Raw genomic sequence first — 24,176 nt, 5'->3', positions numbered from 1 at the left:
CTGTGCCATCACTAAACCAGACACGGTAACCGTACAAGATAACACTCTCAATAACTGTGCCATCACTAAATCAGACACGGTAACCGTACAAGATAACACTCTCAATAACTGTGCCATCACTAAACCAGACACGGAACCATACAAGATAACACTCTCAATAACTGAACCATCACTAAACCAGACACGGTAACCGTACAAGATAACACTCTCAATAACTGTACCATCACTAAATCAGACACGGTAACCGTACAAGATAACACTCTCAATAACTGTACCATCACTAAATCAGACACGGAACCGTACAAGATAACACTCTCAATAACTGTACCATCACTAAATCAGACACGGAACCGTACAAGATAACACTCTCAATAACTGTACCATCACTAAACCAGACACGGAACCATACAAGATAACACTCTCAATAACTGAACCATCACTAAACCAGACACGGAACCGTACAAGATAACACTCTCAATAACTGTACCATCACTAAACCAGACACGGTAACCGTACAAGATAACACTCTCAATAACTGTACCATCACTAAATCAGACACGGTAACCGTACAAGATAACACTCTCAATAACTGTACCATCACTAAATCAGACACGGTAACCGTACAAGATAACACTCTCAATCACTGAACCATCACTAAATCAGACACGGTAACCGTACAAGATAACACTCTCAATCACTGAACCATCACTAAATCAGACACGGAACCGTACAAGATAACACTCTCAATAACTGTACCATCACTAAACCAGACACGGAACCGTACAAGATAACACTCTCAATAACTGTACCATCACTAAATCAGACACGGTAACCGTACAAGATAACACTCTCAATAACTGTACCATCACTAAATCAGACACGGTAACCGTACAAGATAACACTCTCAATCACTGAACCATCACTAAATCAGACACGGTAACCGTACAAGATAACACTCTCAATCACTGAACCATCACTAAATCAGACACGGTAACCGTACAAGATAACACTCTCAATCACTGAACCATCACTAAATCAGACACGGTAACCGTACAAGATAACACTCTCAATCACTGAACCATCACTAAATCAGACACGGTAACCGTACAAGATAACACTCTCAATCACTGAACCATCACTAAATCAGACACGGTAACCGTACAAGATAACACTCTCAATCACTGAACCATCACTAAATCAGACACGGTAACCGTACAAGATAACACTCTCAATCACTGAACCATCACTAAATCAGACACGGTAACCGTACAAGATAACACTCTCAATCACTGAACCATCACTAAATCAGACACGGTAACCGTACAAGATAACACTCTCAATCACTGAACCATCACTAAACCAGACATGGTAACCGTACAAGATAACACTCTCAGTTACTGAAGCGTAGAAAAGTCTCATAATGGTTTTTTCAACCCAAAATGATTTCAGGAGCTGAAGAAAGTAGACGCTTTGTTCTCCTTTAGAAACCATCGATTTACAGCGTTCTGACCATGAGAGGTTATCACCATGATTACACCTCAATACTTATAGGGGTGAAAAGTCTCAATATCAACAATGTTGGTCGTGACTGGAGATAACTGAGGCTAAGCGTTATGTGCTTTTAGAAGTGTTGTGTGCGCGGCTGGTGATTGATGGTTGGTTGGAGCTGCTTTGTATGCGCGGCTGATGAAGATGGTTTTAGAGCTGTGTTATGCACGCGGTTGTTGGGGGATGTTTTTGACCAGCAAAAAACCACGAATATGTGAAACGCAGAGCCGCAAATGTAGAAGTTAGTCACATTTTATGCGCAACCCTAAAAAAAAAAGCGTCATTTTCAAAATGCATCAACATTTTCCCCCCATTGTTACGTCATTTTTCAACGGTGCCATTTGTGAGTTAAATGTGATTCAGTGTCAGATTTTTAAAGTCCATTCGGTCGCACTTCATCGCTAAGTAGAGTACCTTGAATGACTACGTACAGGCTTTTATGAACAAAAGGTTTATTACCACAGACAGAGTGGGAGGGCGGATACCTGGTAACTGAATAAACCTCTGACATCCTGAGGGTTGAGCCTAGATCTACGGTAATCTATATACCCCACAAAGATAAAAACCTGCCTGCTGCTGCTCCTGTACGGAGTCGGTGCACTAGTTGCTTGAAACCAGACCCAGCTGTCTGTGAGACTTGTAATTTATATTGGACCATACCGTAAAGACCCTCGGAGATGAATTGTGTAATACCTTCAACAGCAAGGTTGAGGGAGTTGAGTGGACAGAGGATGTGAAAATATAGGTATATTTTGTGTCACAGGTTGTGAGCACAGTGCGGTCATCTTGTTCATTAATGGCTTCTTTCTTACCACCTGCTCACCGAGGCAAGCCTTATGGAGAGAATAGGATATTGTTGATTGATGAACATTGACCCCCATCTTGGAGATGGACATTCTATGAAAGTCATTGTTGGATTTGTAGTGACAACCTGAACCAGTTTCCGGCTTTCCCGGCTGCTGAGTTTGTATGGGCGACCTGATCTGGGTAGAGTCTTGGTGGGATGATATGATTGATGGATTTCACCGTACTCAAAGGGATAATGAGTGACTTTGAAATCTTCTTATAACCCTTTCCTGAACAGTGCTTCTCCACCACTTTATGTCTGATTTCTTTGGAACGCTCCTTGATCTTCATGTTTGTCTTCTTCATTGACTAAGTGAATTGCACCTTAAAACTCCTTCGATAAGTGGGGGAGATTAATTTTTAATTTAAAGCACTGATCACATACAGGTGAAACCTATTACACTTATTTTGTAAACTTACAAACAAATAATTGGCTCCTGAAGTGATTTAGGCTGAATTAGGCATCAAGTTTGAACACTTATGCAACTGAGAATCATTTGATTTTCTCTGTTAATCGAACTAATTCACATTTTATCTGCATTTTTTGGCTTTATCACTTTGGATTAGATTGTGAAGACTCTTTTTTAAGTTTGATTTGAAAGCATCATGAAATAAGCTCAGGTGGCAACAAAATATGAAAACTTTGGTGGGGGGTGAATACATTTGCAGGCCACTGTATATGCGTGTGTGTGTATGTACATATACAATATACATATAAACATATATATGAGTATTATAGTACCTCCTAGCTTGACCAAGCAGCAAGGCTACAGTTCATGTCCCACACAGTCAAAACTGCATGAACTGTGAGAAATAATATCCATATGCCACACGAGAACATTACCCTCTGCCTTACTACCTCATCAAACAGAAGGTGAGTTTGTGGTTGGGCGTAATTATATACCAAAACGTGCCCTTCTGACCGGATAGCTGCATCATGGCTGTTTGAAATGTCATGAGCTAATTACGTACAGCTTCGCTTCCTACATGGATAGCTTCAGCAACGTATACTCAGTCTATTTTAAAGACTGGTTCGAAGGTCAAGAGTAAAGGACCGTGGAGTCATTGACCATGGTTTAGCTCTTTTTGGAGCTCATCAGGACGACCTATGACAAAATTATTTACTCGTGACCCCTGGGCTCAAATGTTATAGTACCTCCTAGCTTGACGAAGTAGAGTAGCAAGGCCCATACAGTCAAAACTGCACAAACTGTGAGAAATAATGTTGTGTATATCACTATATACAGGGATATACCATACATATATATATATATATATATATATATATACATATATATATACATATATATATATATATATATATATATATATATATATATATATATATATATATATATATATATATATATATATATATACACACATACATACAGGGTGAATCAAAAGTAGCGCCCGCACCAGATTTCTGTTTTTTCAGCTGTCAGATTCTTTCTGGGATGTCATGTTGTTAATAATTGTTAAGATGGAGCTCCACCTCATTATGGACGTCATGTTCGTCAGTGGCTTGATGAAAACTTTCCCGGAAAGTGGATCGGCCGCCGCGGTCTTTGATCGAGTGGCCGGCACGCTCCCCAGAACTTACACCTCCAGATTTCTTTCTTTGGCGGCTCATGAAAGACCTTGTTTATCGTGAAAAGCCTCGTACCATTCAGGAATTGAAGGCTCAAATCACTGCAAGGTTTGAGGAAATTGATATCTAACTCTGCAAGCGTGTGTGCCCCTCTGTGCCTGCTCGGCTGCAATTGTGCATCGATCACGAGGGAGGGCACGTTGAAAATTGCAAGTAAAACAGCTTGGTACACTTCCGTAATAATTTTCCCCCGAATAAATGGTTAGATAAACATGTCATTCATTTATTTCTACCTTCTTGTACACTGTAATACAAATGTCAAACAATCAACTGACAGAAATATATATATATACATATATATATATATATATATATATATATATATATATATATATATATATATATATATATATATACACAGAAATCGGGCGCTACTTTTGACTCACCCTGTATATATATATATATATATATACACACATATTTGAAGAGAGGGAAGGGATGGAAGGGGAGCAAACTCCAGAGAGAGACTTGACAAGGTGCCAGCAGGTTTTAGAGTAGGAAGACAAGTTTGAAAGTTCAATCTTGGGTTGGACAGATGTTGTCTCTCAACTGAGAGTGGACACGCCCTTATTTCAAACTTTTTGTAATGCACCGAGATTGTCATCGGTCAGATTTTCCTTCCATGAAGAGAAAGCAAGTTGTTTCAGTGCAACTGTCACACCCCAAAATTCAGTGTGCCATGGGTGGGAAGATGTTAATGATGACCATTCCTTTTTGCACCACGATGATGCATAGGGCTGCCTGAAGCAGTTTCCTTGGCTATTGGGCACAATCTGGATGGGTCGCCACTCTGGCACAAGATACCTGAATGGCTCATACATCCCCAGCAAGCTGGTACTCAATTTGCCGACCTCGGAAGGATGACAGGCTGAGTCAACCCCCTGTTGATTCAACGATCGACCGGGATTCAAACTCAGGATCCTAGGATCCCAAGCCGGCACCCTAACCGCTAAGCCAACACCTGGATTTGGGTGGGAAGAAGGGTAAGATAATGGAAGACTGGATGGAATAAATTTGTGCATGAAGGAGAGAGAGCAAGTTTCTTTCGAATAATTCCCAGGTATACATATATATACAATATAACACTCTCAATGTGCACTTCTGACCCGACAGCTGCATAGTGGGTCTTATATTTCATGTATATATATATAATTATATATATATATAGTATATACATCGTATTTTTTCCATATGTGGTATCTTTCTCTCAAATGAAAATCCACAATTCAGCTTGAAATACATTTATCTATCCAGAGACATCGCAAGCCTAAATCACATCTTAAAGCCTAAGACATCGCAATCACCAATTGTGAGACTAAACAGCATTTGCTTTAACAACAGGTAGAGAGAGAACAGCTTGTTAGGGTTGGTTCGAATTACACAGAATAATATCAAGCTCTGCTTGTATATAGCCATTGAACGCAGATGCTTCACACAAAACAGCGAGTTCAAACACATAGTTCAAAGAATTTCAAAAGCAGAACATTGCCTCATAATAGCAGCACAATTTGCAAGCGTTAACATGAAGTCATGTTTGGAATTGAGCCACCAACTACCAGATTGTTGTTGCCAGTTCTGTTGAGCATCTAACATTCCGTTCTTTTGTCTCCTCCCAAATGTACTTGTAATTTTACCTTCCCACCCCCACCACAACCTCCACTCCTCTACAAAGTTTATCAAACAAAGCTATGAAGCTTCAACGTGATGACAGGATGCCAAGTTATGCCAAGACAACCAAACATGAATATTCCTTAATTTGTCATGTGCAACCAAAGTGCAAAACTAAGTGTAACCAATTAGGAAGAATGAAACAACAACAACAACAACATGCATTTTAAAGGCCATTTTCCCTGCTAGAGCGGGGGTTAGCCTTGCGGTCCCCATGACAATCTTCTCCATTTTGCCCTATTTTCTGCATCTCCCCTTGTTAACCACCTTGCCCACATTTCTTCTTCCACCATCTTTAGCCAAGTCTTTCTCGGTCTTCCCCGTCTTCTACTTCCTTCTACATTCATTTCCATCACTCTTCTCAACCAGTCACTTTCATCCTTCCTCAACACATGACCAAACCATCTCAACCTGTTCCTCTTCACAGCATCAATCACAGGCAATATTCCCATCATCTTTCGCAATTCATCATTTGTCTTCCTCTCTCTCAACGATACTCCGCACATCCGTCGAACCATTCGCATGTCCACCCTTTCCAACCTTCGTTGCTGCTCTACGTTCATTACCCATGTCTCGCTCCCATAAATCATAACACTTCTCACACATGCAGCATACACCTTTCCCTTCAGCTTCAACGACACTCCCCTCATCATCAGCACGCCACTCAATTCCCGAAACTTCTTCCATGCACATCTCACTCGAGCAACTGTTGCCGAGTCTGATCCACCTTCTCCATTCAGCATGTCTCCAAGGTAGCAAAATGTTTTCACACCTTCCAGCTTCACGCCGTCTCCAAGATCCAACTCAACATTTCCTCCATCTGCAGCTCCCTCTGTGCACACCTTACATTTGAATGTAGCTGCCACACCGGTTAATGACCCTCTCAGACCACTACATTTTTGATGAACCCACTCAGCACACATTGTACATTGAATGGAGTTCACTCCGACACCCTTCCTACACACAGCACAGGGCCACTTCCCAGTTCTTTCCACCTCACCACATGCTTTACCACTTGCCATCACCTTCGTCTTTCCGATATTCACCTTCAGACCTTTTGTCTCTATACATTCCTTCCACTTGTTCATCTTTTCCTTCAGTCCATCCATACTTTCCGCAATCAACACCAGATCATCTGCATACAACAACTCCCATGGTAAACCTTCCTTTACGTTCTGAGCCAGCACCTCCATCACAGCTACAAATAGTAGTGGACTTAGTACCGACCCCTGATGCACTCCCACCTTCACCTCAAACTCACCAGTTCCCGTCCTTCGTCCTTCCAGCTGTGCGTGCTCTTTTGTACATTGCCATCACTACTCTAATCAACCATTCCTCCACTCCTAACTTCCTCAATGCCCATGTCAATACTTTGCGTGGAACCCGATCGAATGCTTTCTCCAGATCAACAAACCCAAGAAACAACTTCTTCCTCTTCTCCATGTACTTCTCCTGCAACTGCCTCACAATGAAAAGCACGTCTGTCGTTCCTCTTCCTGGCATAAATCCAAACTGCATTTCGTCGATCTTCACTTTCTTCCTTATCCTCCTCTCCAACACCCTTTCCAATACCTTCATTCCATGCTCCAATAACTTTATCGCTCGGTACGAGCCACACTCCAGAGGGTCACCTTTCCCCTTGTATAGAGGGACGAGGGTACTCAGTTCCCAATCCACTGGAATGCGGCCTTCTTTCACCACCAGATTACAGATCTCTGTCATTCTCTTCACACCCCAACTTCCTGCTGCCTTCAACATATCTCCCACAACTCCCGTCGGCCCTCCCGCTTTTCTACCCTTCATTGCTTTTATCGCTTCCTCAACTTCCTTCTCAGTTATCCTCTCTGCCGGTCCCAAAACTGGGTTACTCTCTATGTTGCCATCCCATTCATTCTCTGTATTCAACAGCATTTCCATATATCTTTTCCATCTTCCTTTAATTCCATCTGGGTCCACAACGATTTGTCCCACTTCATCCTTCAAGCAACTCACCCCCATCACATCACACCTCTCTTTCGCTATCTGCTTTGCAATCCTGAATACTGCTCTCTGACCCTCTTCCGAATCCAAGCGTTCTCCGAACATTTTCCTACATGCCTCCTGCGCCTTTCCTACCTCTTTCTTTGCAGCCTTCCTGGCTGCCTTATAACTTTCATGCTCTGTTGTTTCTGCTCCCGTACCCTTCGCCTTCTGCCACTCCTTGAACTTCTTCCCCTTCTCGTCAATCCTCTTTCCAACTTTCCAATTAGGAAGAATGAAAAAAGAAGATTAATCTGTAAAACTACTGAGTGGGGAAATTTATAAAAGCAAAATTCACATTCCACAGCAAGTTGGTTAAACATTCATTTGAATCGGTCACAAGGCCAAGTTTCAAAAACACCAACAAATTACAAAAATTAAATGTCAAAAAAGAATTTATTTGCTTGGATTTATTATGATGGATTAAGTTGAGTTTTTTTTTTCCTTCTATCCCTCCATATACAACAAACAACATGCATTTTAAAGGCCATTTTCCCTGCTAGAGCGGGGGTTAGCCTTGCGGTCCCCATGACAATCTTATTATCTCAATTATTATTATTATTATCAATAATCAATTATCAATAATCAATAATCAATTAAATAATTATCAATAATCATTATTATAATAATTATAATTATTAATTATAATTATTAATAATAATTATTAATAATAATAAATCAATAATCAATTAAATAATTATCAATTATCAATCTCAATTATTATTATTAGCTCAATCTTATTATAATGGGGATATATGGAGTATATCCCTCCATATAATAATCCAATATTGCAAAGATCGTGCAAAGATCTCAAAACACAAAACGAAAGAGTTCATAGAACACGATACCCCACCCAGTGTTCAGGTATATGTTTCAATTTCAATAAAATATCGATTTTAAAGATTGTTTAAAAATTCCGAAAGTTTCGTGTTATTGAAGCGGAGGACAAAATTTGTGCAAAATTGAAATACTGGAAAGACATTTTTACATCACCCTTACACGGCATCTTATTTAACATGTCCAAGTACTGCAAAACCGGAAGTTCTAGGAAGTGCAAAAATGTGATGTGTGCTATGCAGTGTTCAAGTATATAATTCAATTTAAATTAAATAAAGTGTAAAAGTCATATAAATAAATGAACTCTGAAATTTACCGCCATTGATGCAGTGTTTGTTACACCACCCTATTTAACACGTTACATTAGTTATTCATGCCTGTTGTTTGTGTCTTTTATGACGTCCTTAAAAACAGTGAGTTTCCTGTTTGGGATGATTTTCAATTTTGTTTGATTGCCCGACAGGCAAATCTCACTCGTACTGCGCATGCACGATTGGGACAAACTCAGCCAAAGTACCTTTTAAATGGGAGCTTTGTTTTCCAAATGATGTTGAAAATATAACGCTCAATTAAAACGAAGTTGTTCCTCAATCATAAACTGACGTATGTAGACAGAAAAAGTTAAACAACTGCTTAACGCTGCTTTTTGCTTCGTGTGCACGGGGTGATGAAGGACAGCAAGAAAGGCAAAGCACTATTAATCAAAATGACAACTTCTGAATAGCATTTGTCACAGCAAGCACAGGCAGGACATGTGCTGGCTCAGGGAGTCAGGACTCGATGCATCAGCCTGTTTTTATGAGATGAATAAAAACCCACGCCAGTAATCCCCAGCCCATGCTCACAGCCAGTGTTCCTCGGATGGTTTGAGTGTGAGCTTTGACGAAGTACTGGCGAAGCTTTGACGAAGTACTGGCGAAGCTTTGACGAAGTACTGGCGAAGCTTTGACGAAGTACTGGCGAAGCTTTGACGAAGTACTGGCGAAGCTTTGACGAAGTACTGGCGAAGCTTTGACGAAGTACTGGCGAAGCTTTGACGAAGTACTGGCGAAGCTTTGACGAAGTACTGGCGAAGCTTTGACGAAGTACTGGCGAAGCTTTGACGAAGTACTGACGAAGCTTTGACGAAGTACTGGCGAAGCTTTGACGAAGTACTGGCGAAGCTTTGACGAAGTACTGGCGAAGCTTTGACGAAGTACTGGCGAAGCTTTGACGAAGTACTGACGAAGCTTTGACGAAGTACTGGCGAAGCTTTGACGAAGTACTGGCGAAGCTTTGACGAAGTACTGACGAAGCTTTGACGAAGTACTGGCGAAGCTTTGAAGAAGTACTGGCGAAGCTTTAACGAAGTACTGGCGAAGCTTTGACGAAGTACTGGCGAAGCTTTGACGAAGTACTGACACTCAAAACGTCAGCCTGCACCTCGTTTCCCATAGTGGTAAACACACCCTAATAACTTTTTGGTTGATAAAATCCATCACTCCCCGTTTCATGTTACAGTCAAATACCAGTGTATCTCTCCTCTTCAGCACTCAAATCTCTTCTTTATTACAAGTGGGCCACACTTCCTGCTTTTACAATCTCTGCAAATGAAAGTCACAGGAACCCATATGCCTTTCCTTAATACAAGCAGTCAAAGCTGTTCATCATGCTAAACAGCGTAGTGTGTGTCACCTCATTATTATACACAAACAACAAACAACATGCATTTTAAGGCCATTTTCCCTGCTGGAGCGGGGGTTAGCCTTGCGGTCCCCATGACAATCTTCTCCATTTTGCCCTATTTTCTGCATCTCTCCTTGTTAACCCCCTTGCCCGCATTTCTTCTTCCACCATCTTTAGCCAAGTCTTTCTCGGTCTTCCCCGTCCTCTACTTCCTTCTACATTCATTTCCATCACTCTTCTCAACCAGTCGCTTTCATCCTTCCTCAACACATGACCAAACCATCTCAACCTGTTCCTCTTCACAGCATCAATCACAGGCTCTATTCCCATCATCTTTCGCAATTCATCATTTGTCTTCCTCTCTCTCAACGATACTCCACACATCCACCGAACCATTCACATTTCCACCCTTTCCAGCCTTTGTTGCTACTCGACGTTCATTACCCATGTCTTGCTCCCATAAATCAAAACACTTCTCACACGTGCAGCATACACCTTTCCCTTCAGCTTCAACGACACTCCCCTCCTCATCAGCACGCCACTCAGTTCCCGAAACTTCTTCCATGCACATCTCACTCCAGCAACCGTTGCCGAGTCTGATCCACCTTCTCCATTCAGCATGTCTCCTAGGTAACAAAGTGTTTTCACACCTTCCAGCTTCACGCCATCTCCAAGATCCAACTCAACATTTCCTCCATCTGCAGCTCCTTCTGTGCACACCTTACATTTGAATGTAGCTGCCACACTGGTTAATGACCCTCTCAGACCACTACATTTTTTATGAACCCACTCAGCGCACATTGTACATTGAATGGAATTCACTCCGACACCCTTCCTGCACACAGCACACGGCCACTTCCCAGTTCTTTCCACCTCACCACATGCTTTACCACTTGCCATCACCTTCGTTTTTCCGATATTCACCTTCAGACCTTTTGTCTCCATACATTCCTTCCACTTGTTCATCTTCTCCTTCAGTCCATCCATACTTTCTGCAATCAACACCAGATCACCTCCATACAACAGCTCCCACAGTAAACCCTCATTTACGTTCCGAGCCAGCATCTCCATCACAGCTACAAATAGTAGTGGACTTAATACCGACCCCCTGATGCACTTCCACCTTCACCTAAAACTCACCACTGTTCCCGTCCTTCGTCCTTCCAGCTGTGCGTGCTCTTTTGTACATTGCCATCACTTCTCTGATCAACCATTCCTCCACTCCTAACCTCCTCAATGCCCTTGTCACTACTTTACGTGGAACCCTATCGAATGCTTTCTCCAGATCAACAAACCCAAGAAACAACTTCTTCCTCTTCCCATGTACTTCTCCTGCAACTGCCTCACAATAAAAAGCGCGCCTGTCGTTCCTCTTCCTGGCATAAATCCAAACTGCATTTCGTCAATCTTCACTTTCTTCCTTATCTTCCTCTCCAACACCCTTTCCAATACCTTCATTCCATGCTCCAATAACTTTATCGCTCGATATGAGCCACAATACAAAGGGTCACCTTTCCCCTTGTATAGAGGGACGAGGGTACTCGGTTCCCAATCCACTGGAATGCGGCCTTATTTCACCACCAAATTGCAGATCTCTGTCATTCTCTTCACACCCCAATTTCCCGCTGCCTTCAACATATCTCCCACAACTCCCGTCGGCCATCCCGCTTTTCTACTCTTCATTGCTTTTATTGCTTCCTCAACTTCCTTCTCGGTTATCTTCTCTGCCGGTCCGAAAACTGGGTTACTCTTTATGTTGCCATCCCATTCATTCTCAGCATTCAACAGTATTTCCATAAATCTCTTCCATCTTCTTTTAATTCCATCTGGGTCCACAACGATTTGTCCCACTTCATCCTTCAAGCAACTCACCCCCATAACATCATACCTCTCTTTCGCTATCTGCTTTGCAATCCTGAATACCGCTCTCTGACCCTCTTCCAAATCCAAGCGTTCTCCGAACATTTTCCTACATGCCTCCTGCGCCTTTGCTACCTTTCTTTGCAGCCTTCTTGGCTGCCTTATAACTTTCATGCTCTGCCTTTTCTGCCCCCATACCCTTCGCCTTCTGCCACTCCTTGAACTTCTTCCTCTTCTCGTCAATCTTCTTTCCAACTTCATCATCCCACCACCATGTTTCTGAGTGCCTCGGTGGTCCTTTTGTCCATCCACATACCTCACCAACGACTCACAACAGACTATCTTTCATTGACGTCCAACCACTTTCAAGCTCAACCACATCATCCTCTACCATACTCAGCCTCTCTTTTAATGCCTCCCTCACTGTCACCTCTTTCAACCTCCACACCTTCATTCTCGGTTGGTACTTCACCCGCCGAGCTCTCCTCGCACCTTTCACCCTTATGTCGCAGACAACCAAGTGGTGCTGTGAAAAAGCCTGCTCCCCCGGGATCACCTTTGTGTCCTGGAGGTGCCCCCTATCTCGCGTACGCACCAGCAGGTAGTCAACGGTTGTCGTCGACCTACCTGACATGTATGTAACAAGCTTATTATCCTCTTTCTGGAACTGAGTATTACAAATCAACAAATCAGCTCCATCAGCAAACTCCAAAATCCTTTCACCTTCTCCATTTCTCACACCATATCCCTAACCCCCTTGAACTCCCTCAAAACCGTCCATACTCCTTCCCACATTTCCATTTAGGTCTCCTCCTACCACGACAACGTCCTCATCTTTTACGTTTTCCATCAGCTTCCCTATCGCACACCAGAACATGTCCTTCTCTTCATCGCTCCGACCAACCTGCGGAGCATATCCCGAGATGACGTTCACCAAGAGCTTTCCAATCATCATTTTCACCATCATCAACCTATCACTCACTCTAGTCACACTCACCACACTGTCTACAAACTCCTAAAAAAACAGGACACCAACACCATTCACGCCTTCTGGGCACTCTTGCCACAGAAACTTGTATTTCTGTCCCTGCCTACCCTTCACCATTCTCACACCACTTCCCTTCCATCTCTTCTCCTGCACACAACATATGTCGACTCTTCTTCTGACCAATACTTCCACCACTTCTCCTGATCTCCCTGTCATTGTCCCTACATTCCATGTCCCAAACCTCAGAAACCGATCTCCACGTCTGGCATCAGATGTTTCGTCGTCATAAATGGAGTGATTTCCACCCTTGCTTACATCGGGTCCCCCACGGGGTACTTTGGGCTGTACCTGCCCATATGTAGTTGTAATTGTCATGGTTCTCTTTTTGAGGCAATGTTTTTTATGGCCAGATGCCCTTCCTGACGCCAACCCTTTTAGTCGCCTCTTACGACACGCAGGTACCTATTCTAAACCGGGGTACACACTGGGGTACTCTTTATTATACACCCTGGCATTATAAAGGGACAGCTTTATGGCCGACATAATATGAACATAAAAGGGTAAAAATACCACTACAGCAAAAGGATCAGCAATTACAACATGTGGTGAGTGCCTTCAATTGTCTCGTCAGAAAAGACACCTAACTTGTTTAAAATGGGAAAATTTCCAATAAGAGGGCAATCATCAAAACATTAGATAAATGACAGACATTGAGGAGAAATAGGAATAAGAACAAACCCGTTCTTTCAAACCCTTCCATTCAAATGAGTTTGGGAACGTTCAACCCCTTCCAACTCTTTCTCCTTCCTCTCCCTCCCCCCCCCCCCCTTCCTCCCCTCCAAAACCTCGACCTTTTCTACTCCAGTTAATCCTCCCTAAATCTACCTTCTTCAAATTCCGTTTTCTTTTCTGAAAGTCCCTGTAGTGTCCATCTTGTTTATCCCGTGTACCCGGCCCCAGCCCTCTCCCTTCCACAGATCTCCCGATGTCCCTGTTCTCCACTGTTGTTGCGATTCCCTCTCTCTCTCCCCCTCTTGTCTCCCACTCCCTTTATTATATGTTCTTTGTGTTGGCTCTTATATGAGCCTCGACTTAGTATACAAAAAAAACCAAAGACATGGAGCGTTTTCATTGTGTTACTTGCAAGGCATAACGTGTTAAGCAGGAGGTGGTAGATGCCACAAAGCTCTGTTTACAGTGTGAATGGTGGGACATACCGCGACGCTCCCTTATAGCACGGCTAAAATATTATGTGGCTGCGAAAAGCCATGAAAATGCCTGGCACACGGCCGCGAATGTAGAAGCAGGTCATGCTCACGACTCGTGGAATATATGTTATTTGCGTACGTCGAATTGCTTTGTGTGTGGCTGGTGGAAGATATGTTTTAGAACTGTCGTGTTATGCTCACGGCTGGTAGAAAAAAATTGCACCTGCAAAAAACCGTGAATACGTGGGACACAGGGCTGCGAATGTAGAAGTGGGTCGCAATTTGTCATCTGCGATGACGCGAAAGCCGCGAATGTCTGGGAATGTGAATGTGTTTATATATATATATATATATATATATCTTACAAGTGAAGAAGAGAAAATAAGGAGAAGTAGAAGTCTTTGAGCTTTCGTTGATGTAGAAAAAAACAAGAGGCCCAAGCTCAGATTTGTGACTAAAATCTTACCTTTACAGGTGAAGCACTTGATGTGGAAGTGGCGGTCTTGCACACGCAAGGCCTCTCCTTTGCAAGGAAGCTTGCACTTGTGGCAAAGGACTGCAGGCTTGTCCTTCCCTGATGCCGTAGCTGGAGGGGTTTCTTGCTTGGGGGTGACTGGGGTGAACAGGTGTGGGTGAAAAATAAAGTGAGAAATGTTGCTGTTAGCCACCAGAGAATGACTTTTCAATACATTATTGCTAAAATACATTAATGTTTCATCATCGCAAAGAAATACTTTCCCTGTTACATTAATTAAATAAAACATCCAGACCAATAAGTAAAATGAACTAAAACATATGAAGCATGTAAACTGGCTGCATTAGGCCAAACTATTATATTATTCCAATGAAACCTTCACACAGAATAATTCGGGATTGCAGACACATCCTTCAAATGTCTTTTGAAAACGTACAATCAATCCACCGTCTGCAGTCGTCACACATTCATGCAGTGTTACATTTTGAGCAAAACATTGTGATTTATACTTCATATGTGTTATAGTGGCCATTTTAGGTGATGAATGGATTTGTCAGCCCATCTTATATCGTGACTGACAACAACGTTAGGGATGAAGGAACAAGTCATGAGTAAATAACGAAATTCTGGGCTGGCTGCTTTTCTTTGCTGCCTTGAGAGGAATAATTCAAATAAAGAACAAGTAAAAAATACCAAGGAATTATAAGGAACTTTGATGCAGGAGGAGGCCATCCAGCCCATCATGCCTGCTCGACACCAACTCCACAACAATCAACTCCATCTCCCACCGCATACTCAATCACAATGGTACTAAAGGTATTTTTTTTTATTATTACATATGGTTCTTTTTTTGGGGGGGGGGGGGGGGGTTGGGCAGAGGTAGGACCAAGCCAGACCCACGGACATGAGGGAAGAGACCCTCCAACAGACGTCACAATCATTACATATGTTTACTCTCACATTACATATTGTTGCGAATATGGAATTTGGCCTCCATATCCGCTTGTAAATATTCCCCTATTTTCTCCGATACTCCCCAACTCTCCCTTACCCCATTCCCTAGTCCCATTGTCTGTAAACAACACCCATTAGAGCCGATCTTCCCCTTCATCCCCCCATTAAATGTCGTGCCCAGGTCCCCCGCACCACACGTAGACAATTATAGGACATCTTGCTAGTTATTCTTAATCTATGTCAGTTAAGGCCTCGTTTCCATTAATTATGACTCTTCGTTGCACCAGAATGTGATTATATGGCACCAGTAGGAAGTTTAGGACCTCCCCATACCTCTCCGCATCTCTTCCCCATGAAGAAGCGCCAACTACAACAACAACAACAAAAGAGGGGGGCGGCGCGGTGACGGCATGGGGAGTGGGCGTCCTCCTTCCGGCTCGGTTAGCCACCATTGACCACGCGCTCCACGGGGTTACCACGAAGGGGCTCCCTGTCGGCCCCTCGTCAAGGGCGGAGCCGGTAACCCCCGCACCCAATGAGAAGCCATGGGCCGATGCCATCTGGGGCGGCGCTAGCGAGCCGAGGGCGTGTCACTCCCCGCCGGATATATACGCGGCCCCGCGCCGGACGTAAGGAGAGATGCGCCCCGAGCTTGGAAGGAAAAGACGCCACCCTCCCGAGCGCTGAGCGACCTCCCCAGCTTGAGACCAAAGTCGCGACCCACAAGCGCTGTGATACCTTCACGCATCTCTGGACACCACCGTACGTGATTCTGTCCCTGAGCCAGGTGCACCTGAGCCATCGCGACCTGCCTCCCCTTTTCATCAACCCCCGTGTGAGTCAGCATTTTGTCCCGTGTGTCTGTCGTCTGTCCGGGGATAATATAAGAGTGTGTCTAAGTGCCTGTCTTCCTGTAATATACCTCTAGCCCCTGTAATCTAACCTTTTTCCGTACGAATATACTTGAGAACTGAACCCTTGGTGTCGTATTGTGTGATTGTAATCCAGCCGGGTGTCTTCTTTTTCTTATTGAGCCAGCATAGCGCGATTAGTCAACCCCGGGTGCAATCGGGGTAACTTGTACGGATACGGCGGCCATCCCGCTCGGCCCACCATACCATCAAAGTCGTATCTGTAACAATTGGTGTCGGGAGTGAGATTCGAGGCCCGACCAAATTTTGAAAAAAAAAACGAATAGAGGAAAAAAAAAATTTGGTCAAAATTTGGAGCGGCCGAAATTTGTTTTGTTTTACGAAACTCGAATTTTGCAAGTCGCGCTATGGCGGATCAAGACGGCTGGGGTCCGGTAGGGGAGAGTGAGGTAGGGTCGATCCAGGACCAAATTGAGGGACATGAGGGACAGGAGGAGAGCGAAGCAGTGAGGGCGGCAGGTTCGCAAAATAGCGCCGTCACGCACGAAGAAGCGGGCGCGCAAAATGGCGCCTCGCTGATCACCGCGCCAGCGACCGTGGCAGCGCCCCCGATGGATTTGAACTCCTTTTGGATACAAATGAAGGCCCTTATGGCCCAGAATTGTGAGCAAATGAGGGCTGATAGAAAGCGATTGGATGAGCGATTGGGTGAGCGGTTGGGAAACCGGATGGATGCTCAGGGTGAGCGATTGGAGGGCCAAATGGGGGTAATGAGGGACGAAGCGAGGGCTCGGAGTGAGCAATTGGGGGTAATGAGGGACGAAGCGAGGGGTACCAGTGAGAAGTTAGACAATAATTTTGAGGAGTTAGACAAGAAAATTGAGAAGTTAGACAATAATTTTGAGGAGTTAGACAAGAAAATTGAGAAGTTAGACAATAATTTTGAGGAGTTAGACAACGGGATAAAAGAAGTAAAGAATGGGTTAACGGGGGTAGAAAACAGAATGGCCGCTCAAGAGAATCAAATGGAAGGGATGCAAAAAGGGTTAGAGGGGTTAGAAAACACCATGGAAGGCAAATTGAGGGACATGAGGGACCAAGCGGAAAGGGAAGTTAACCAAATGGGGCAGCAGATAGAGGGGGTCAGAATGGGGGTAGAAACCAAACTGGATGCTCACAGGGAGGAAATGGAGCAGATGAGGGTGGCATCTGGGCAGGAGATGCAAGTGATGGGAGAGGAGATCAGAAGAGGAGTGAGTGAGGAGGTCGGAGGAGTGCGCGAGGAGGTGAGGCACTGTGAGGAGCACATGGAAAAGGAGGTGAGAAAGGGGACTGTAAAGTTACAAGGGGGCATAGAGGACCTGACGCAGGAGGTGGAACAGCTGACGGAGGGACAAAAAGGACTAACGGAGCAGGTTCAAAGGAACACTGCAGTATTAGGAGGTTTAAAAGCGACACAAAACGACATAAAAAACGACTTAATAGCGACAAAGAGGGAATGTCAGATAGTACGTGAGGGACTGACAACGAGGTTGGACGAGGTGATAGAGGTAATGGAGACGAAGGACCGGCAGGTGAGGACGCACCTGGAAACGGTCAAGGTAGCCTTAGAGGATGAGCTTGAGGAGACGTACCGGGGAATAAAAGAGGTGAAGCACAAATTAGAAGAAGTGGAAGAAGGGATGAGCGAAATTAAGAAGCGACGGAGAGGGGATAAGAAAGAGATAAAAGAGGAGATAAAAGAATTGGTCCAAAGTCTGTGTTTGGATCGTGATGATGTGCTCATTAACCGGATGAGGGATTCGCAGGTGATGGAGGAGAAGCGAAGAGGAAGAGGACCCGGTGTAAGTGGTGACCAATATGGTCGTGCGTATGATGCGCCAGGGGATTTAAGAAGCTTGGGGGTCGAGATGGACCCGGGTGTTCGTGAGAGGCCGTTGGTGAAGTGTGCGACAGGTCTGGTGTGCGAAAGAGGAGGTGTGCAAGAAAGTCCGACTCTGGGGTGTGTGAGGAAAAAGTGCGTGCCAAGGAGTGAGTGTGCTGGCGAGAGTGAGTCGGTCGTAGCGTGTGTGCGAGGGAGCACGTGGAAGCGCGGTGTGGTGAGTGTTGCAGAGGGTGTGACGGGAGAGTGTGCGCAGGAGTGTGCGCGAGAAAGGTGTGTAACGGACAGGTGCCTGAGGAAAGAGTGCGCTGTCAAGAGTAAGGGTGAGTGCGCTGTCAAGAATGGTGGTGAGAGTAGTGAGAGTGACATGGAGCGTGAGTTAGTTGTGACAGGTGAGCGAGGATGTACACCTGGGATGGAAGGATGCACACCTGGAATGGTAGAGCGTGAGTGGGAATGCACGCTGGAGTTGGTGGTGAGGCACGTGGTTGGGTGTGCGAATGAGAGCACACCTGTGATTGTCACAGAGGAGGTGACTGAGGAGGGGGCGCGAAGAGGTGTTTTGGTGAGGTGTGCGAGCAACGAATGTGTGCCAAGGTGTTCGGTGGTCAGGTGTGTGACCAAGTCGGTGAGCGGAGTGAGTGTACCGAGGTGTGAAAGAAAAGGTACGAGGAGAATGGGAACGGCTGCATGTATGAGCAAGAAAGAGGTCGCGTATGCATGTAAGCCTGCAGGTGAAGCGTCGACGGTAACCGGGTTAAAGGTTAGGTCGACTTTTAGCCGGATCAGGCCCTCGGTGCGTGCCGGGCTTCGCGTGCCGCGAGAACCAGCGGAGATCCGAGCCACGGCGGGTTCGAAAGGACCGCCGTGCGCGATCCACGCTGGGCCTCGCGTGGAGCGGCCGCGTCCGGGCTCCACAAGGCGGAGCGGGCAGCTCGATAGCAAGGGTCGTCATGGCGACCACTTTTTGGTGAGACGTGCCGGCAGGTCGAGAGCGGGGCATTGGATGGCTCCGTGCCGAGGTGGTGCGTGGGATCTCGGCCCGGGTAAGCCCCCGTCCCTGCCCCGAATGCCGGACGCATCCAGCCGCCGGCACAAAACAACCAGCATCCATTGCTTGGCTTTACGAAGCCGGGCTTTGGACAGGAATTGGCGCACCGAGAGGCAGTAGTGAGTAGACTGGGTGATGAGGTTAGTGTTTTGGACCCAAAATTAGAGAAAAACAAAATTTGATGATTGGCAAGGGATTGGCAGTAGTGATTGGCAGATGATGGGCAGTGATTGGCAAATTTTGTATTTGTTGAAATTTGATGTGCAAAATTGGTAGTGAGAGACCCCCGATGTGGTGGGATGGCAAATCCACCATCCCTCACAGGTGGGGCAAAGGAGCTATAGTTTATGGGGTGTATGGCAGTGAAAACTAGCCCGGGTGGGTTAGGTTATATTGTAGGGATCTAGAAGAGATTGACATTAGGTAACGTTAAGATTAGTTAGTGACTGATACCTGTAGTGGGGACGCAGGTAGATTAGTGTGGATGATAATGACGTGGGAGCGCAATAGTTTAAAGGGACGACTGGGAAGCGCAAGTTTCAGAAGGGAGTAGTTAGCTGAGATGATGCCGTGTTTGTGAAAATTGAACAGGTGTGATTGCACAGGGGTGCAACTGGACAGGTGTGTGGAGCAGTGTATGAGTAGTGAGTGTGTGGATCAGCGCGAATGCGCTTGGGGAGAGAAGGGTGCAGGTGGCACCAGGTGTGAGAGCACAGGTGTGCAGGTACAGGTGTGTGGAGAGAGTTGGAGTGAGTGGTACGGAGTGGTGTGCATGGTGCGAAGGTGTGGATGGGGGAAGAGTGGACCCCTTTCACGAGCACCCGGGGCGGGTAGTGTAAGTGTTAGGTAGAGGGTGCAGGTAAATTGTGGTTGGATATTGGCATTTGTGGTGCGGTTGCAGAATGGTGTTGTGAATGGGTGCATTAGTGTTGTGGAAATGGCTGGGCGTGTAGCCTGTTAGTGTGTGTAGTTGGTTGGGCACTCCACCACTGTGAGGATGTCGGCCAGGTGAGGCCGCAGGTGGGCTCTGGGAGCCGGTAGTTGTGAGTGGGTGCCTGAGGATCCCGGGTGTGGATCGGGCAGCCCAGTGCCAGAGAGGGCACGGAGTGGGGAGAGAGCCAGAGGGCCTTCCCCAGGTAGTTAGGTTAGGGTGAGGAGCAGGTAAGCTCGGAGGCAACTGCAGTGGTGGAGGTGTGCAGGTGGGTAGACCCACTGGGAGAGGTACACGTCGCAGCCCAGAAATTGTACGAGGGCACCGGGAGATGAATCGGGGGAGTGAGACCCCAAATTGAAGAGCACCACAGTTTGGCCAATGGGAATTGGTTTTTAGAACCCATAGTGTAAGAGGGCCAATGGTTTGGCCGGAGAAAGCCCCCGGGTAGTGTAAAGTTGTTAAAGTCATTTAGGAGATAGTTAGGATTGATGAACCTGTCGCACCATACGCAGCCACTTACCTGTGGTGATGATGATGACTCCACACCTGTGTTTTCTTTGTTTTGTTGCAGGAAATGAGAATTGCTGTGTGGATTGGTGAGACGCATCACGACGTGGATGAGACATTGGGGTGATTCCATCTCTCCCTCCTTAGGAGGGACTGATGATGAATTGGTGATGGCAAATTTTGATGTTGAGTTGAAAATGGCAAATTTTGATGAGAGTTGAAAATGGCAAATTTGATTGGTTAGGAGGGAGAGAAGACGAATTTGGTATATGGGAGGAACGGGGAAGACAGTAGGGATGTTTGTTGATTTGTAAAGTAGATGTTTATGAGTAGTGTTGTGTTGTGTGGATGCAGTAAGGGGTAAGGGAGGGGCCATGTAGGTTACCTGGTGGGGGGGGGGCGTACGATAGGAACGTACCTGTCTCACCTGGTTCCCATGTGCCCCCAGTGTGCATTACCTTACATTGCGTGCACTTTTGCGCCCTTACCACCTTACTCACTTGTCTGCTTCTTTTGTCTCCCACCTCCGAGGATCTGGCTTTGGGGTAGAGAGAGAGGAGAGAGAGGTGCTGGCTGCGCAGTTGTGGGCCTGCACTTTCGCTGTTCGCTGCCTGGATCGGTACACCATATGGACCGCAATGTTTGTGGCCACCCACAATGGACCGCAGTTCGTTTGCGGCCAAGCACCACCCGGGGATGGACCTATGGATCAACGTGGCACCTATGCCATACAGGTGAACCACTAATAGTTAACACCACCAAGTGCACCACAAGAAGAGCAAGAGACACCTGCAGGGTTAGGGGTTGTTGAAGTTATTTTTATTCCAATGAACAATGGTGACTGCACCGATTGGTGGTGGGGTGGTGCTTTTGATGCTCGGGAAGGGTGCTCTGCACGTTATTAAAGGCCGTCGGCCACAGAGCACTCGTGGGTTGGTGTATCGATGCTGGCAAGCGCGCTCTCTCTATGCATAACATCTGCATGTGTTCCTCCAAAGACAGGTCCTGGATCGTAGTGTAGATATCAGCGTAATCCTGTAAATAATGCTCCCTACCGGCTGTATGTTTAGTTTGAGAATTCTTTCCGGATTCGGTTATCCTGTGGGTGTGTTTCTGTGAGGAGAAGGGTGCAACGTCGCAGGGGGACATATTTACTCATTTGTGAATATCTGTAAAACTGTCGCACTCAGGGTAGAGTTAATAGTAGAGGGAACTACATTGCGTGCCACACTAAAGTAGGTAAAAATTTATCGGGTCGGGACGCCCCGAGGGTAGAGAAGGGTGCAATGTTGCGAATATGGAATTTGGCCTCCATATCCGCTTGTAAATATTCCCCTATTTTCTCCGATACTCCCCAACTCTCCCTTACCCCATTCCCTAGTCCCATTGTCTGTAAACAACACCCATTAGAGCCGATCTTCCCCTTCATCCCCCCATTAAATGTCGTGCCCAGGTCCCCCGCACCACACGTAGACAATTATAGGACATCTTGCTAGTTATTCTTAATCTATGTCAGTTAAGGCCTCGTTTCCATTAATTATGACTCTTCGTTGCACCAGAATGTGATTATATGGCACCAGTAGGAAGTTTAGGACCTCCCCATACCTCTCCGCATCTCTTCCCCATGAAGAAGCGCCAACTACAACAACAACAACAAAAGAGGGGGGCGGCGCGGTGACGGCATGGGGAGTGGGCGTCCTCCTTCCGGCTCGGTTAGCCACCATTGACCACGCGCTCCACGGGGTTACCACGAAGGGGCTCCCTGTCGGCCCCTCGTCAAGGGCGGAGCCGGTAACCCCCGCACCCAATGAGAAGCCATGGGCCGATGCCATCTGGGGCGGCGCTAGCGAGCCGAGGGCGTGTCACTCCCCGCCGGATATATACGCGGCCCCGCGCCGGACGTAAGGAGAGATGCGCCCCGAGCTTGGAAGGAAAAGACGCCACCCTCCCGAGCGCTGAGCGACCTCCCCAGCTTGAGACCAAAGTCGCGACCCACAAGCGCTGTGATACCTTCACGCATCTCTGGACACCACCGTACGTGATTCTGTCCCTGAGCCAGGTGCACCTGAGCCATCGCGACCTGCCTCCCCTTTTCATCAACCCCCGTGTGAGTCAGCATTTTGTCCCGTGTGTCTGTCGTCTGTCCGGGGATAATATAAGAGTGTGTCTAAGTGCCTGTCTTCCTGTAATATACCTCTAGCCCCTGTAATCTAACCTTTTTCCGTACGAATATACTTGAGAACTGAACCCTTGGTGTCGTATTGTGTGATTGTAATCCAGCCGGGTGTCTTCTTTTTCTTATTGAGCCAGCATAGCGCGATTAGTCAACCCCGGGTGCAATCGGGGTAACTTGTACGGATACGGCGGCCATCCCGCTCGGCCCACCATACCATCAAAGTCGTATCTGTAACAATATGTTATATGTATTCATTTCAGGAGGACCATTTCTCTGCATTAACTCATCTCTGACTGAAAGACCCTGCCTTATTACTGTCCGAATTCTCCTCTTCTTCACTTTCAGGCTATTCCACCTGATCATATCGCTGCTGAAAAAACTTTCTGCACAAATTTTGTCTGTTCCCTTCATTATGTTAAACATCTCAACCAGACCCCTCATAATCACCTCGTTTCTAATATATCAAGTCCTGTCTCATGATCAGCTGCTCTTCATAGCTTGGTCTCGCTAGGCCTGGAGTCAATCGAGTAGCTCATGCTCAATCCCTCTGTGACACTAATGCCCTTCCTCAGACGTGGTGACCAGAATGGACACAATATTCCATATGAGACATCACTGAATTCCTGTAGTGTTGACATGCCCTCTTTTGGTTTATAATTGATTCCCCCACAAATAAAATAGAACCTAAAACCTGTTAGCGTTACCTACCTGGCTACCTGGCAAAGTGCTGTCTGCTAACCCCCATATCTATTATCACCCCCAGATCCTTCTCATGTGTGACACGCTCCAAGATTGCCCTTTGTATCATGTAATCTCTATTTTTATTATTCTTACCCACCCCCAGACGCTTCTCATGTGTGACACGCTCCAAGATTGCCCTTTGTATCATGTAATCTCTATTTTTATTATTCTTACCCACCCCCAGATCCTTCTCATGTGTGACATGCTCCAAGATTGCCCTTTGTATCATGTAATCTCTATTTTTATTATTATTACCCACCCTCAGACGCTTCTCATGTGTGACACGCTCCAAGA

General features: G+C 45.8%; 1 protein-coding gene across 11 annotated transcripts in view; it reads right to left on the bottom strand.

Moving 5' to 3' along the window:
• The window catches only part of LOC137421193 (actin-binding LIM protein 1), a 488,353-nt gene that overhangs the window by 253,899 nt on the left and 210,278 nt on the right, over positions 1-24,176 (bottom strand). For all 11 annotated transcript variants that reach the window (XM_078771775.1, XM_078771768.1, XM_078771771.1 and 8 more), the window contains one exon: positions 14,757-14,903. In XM_078771775.1, the coding sequence (XP_078627901.1) occupies positions 14,757-14,903 (147 nt within the window). The remainder of the gene's footprint in view (positions 1-14,756; positions 14,904-24,176) is intronic.

Source organism: Myxine glutinosa, chromosome 2, assembly GCF_964187855.1.
Source record: "Myxine glutinosa chromosome 2, kmMyxGlut1.1, whole genome shotgun sequence".
Taxonomy (NCBI): Eukaryota; Metazoa; Chordata; class Myxini; order Myxiniformes; family Myxinidae; genus Myxine; species Myxine glutinosa.
This window is presented reverse-complemented; position numbering and strand designations above follow the sequence as displayed.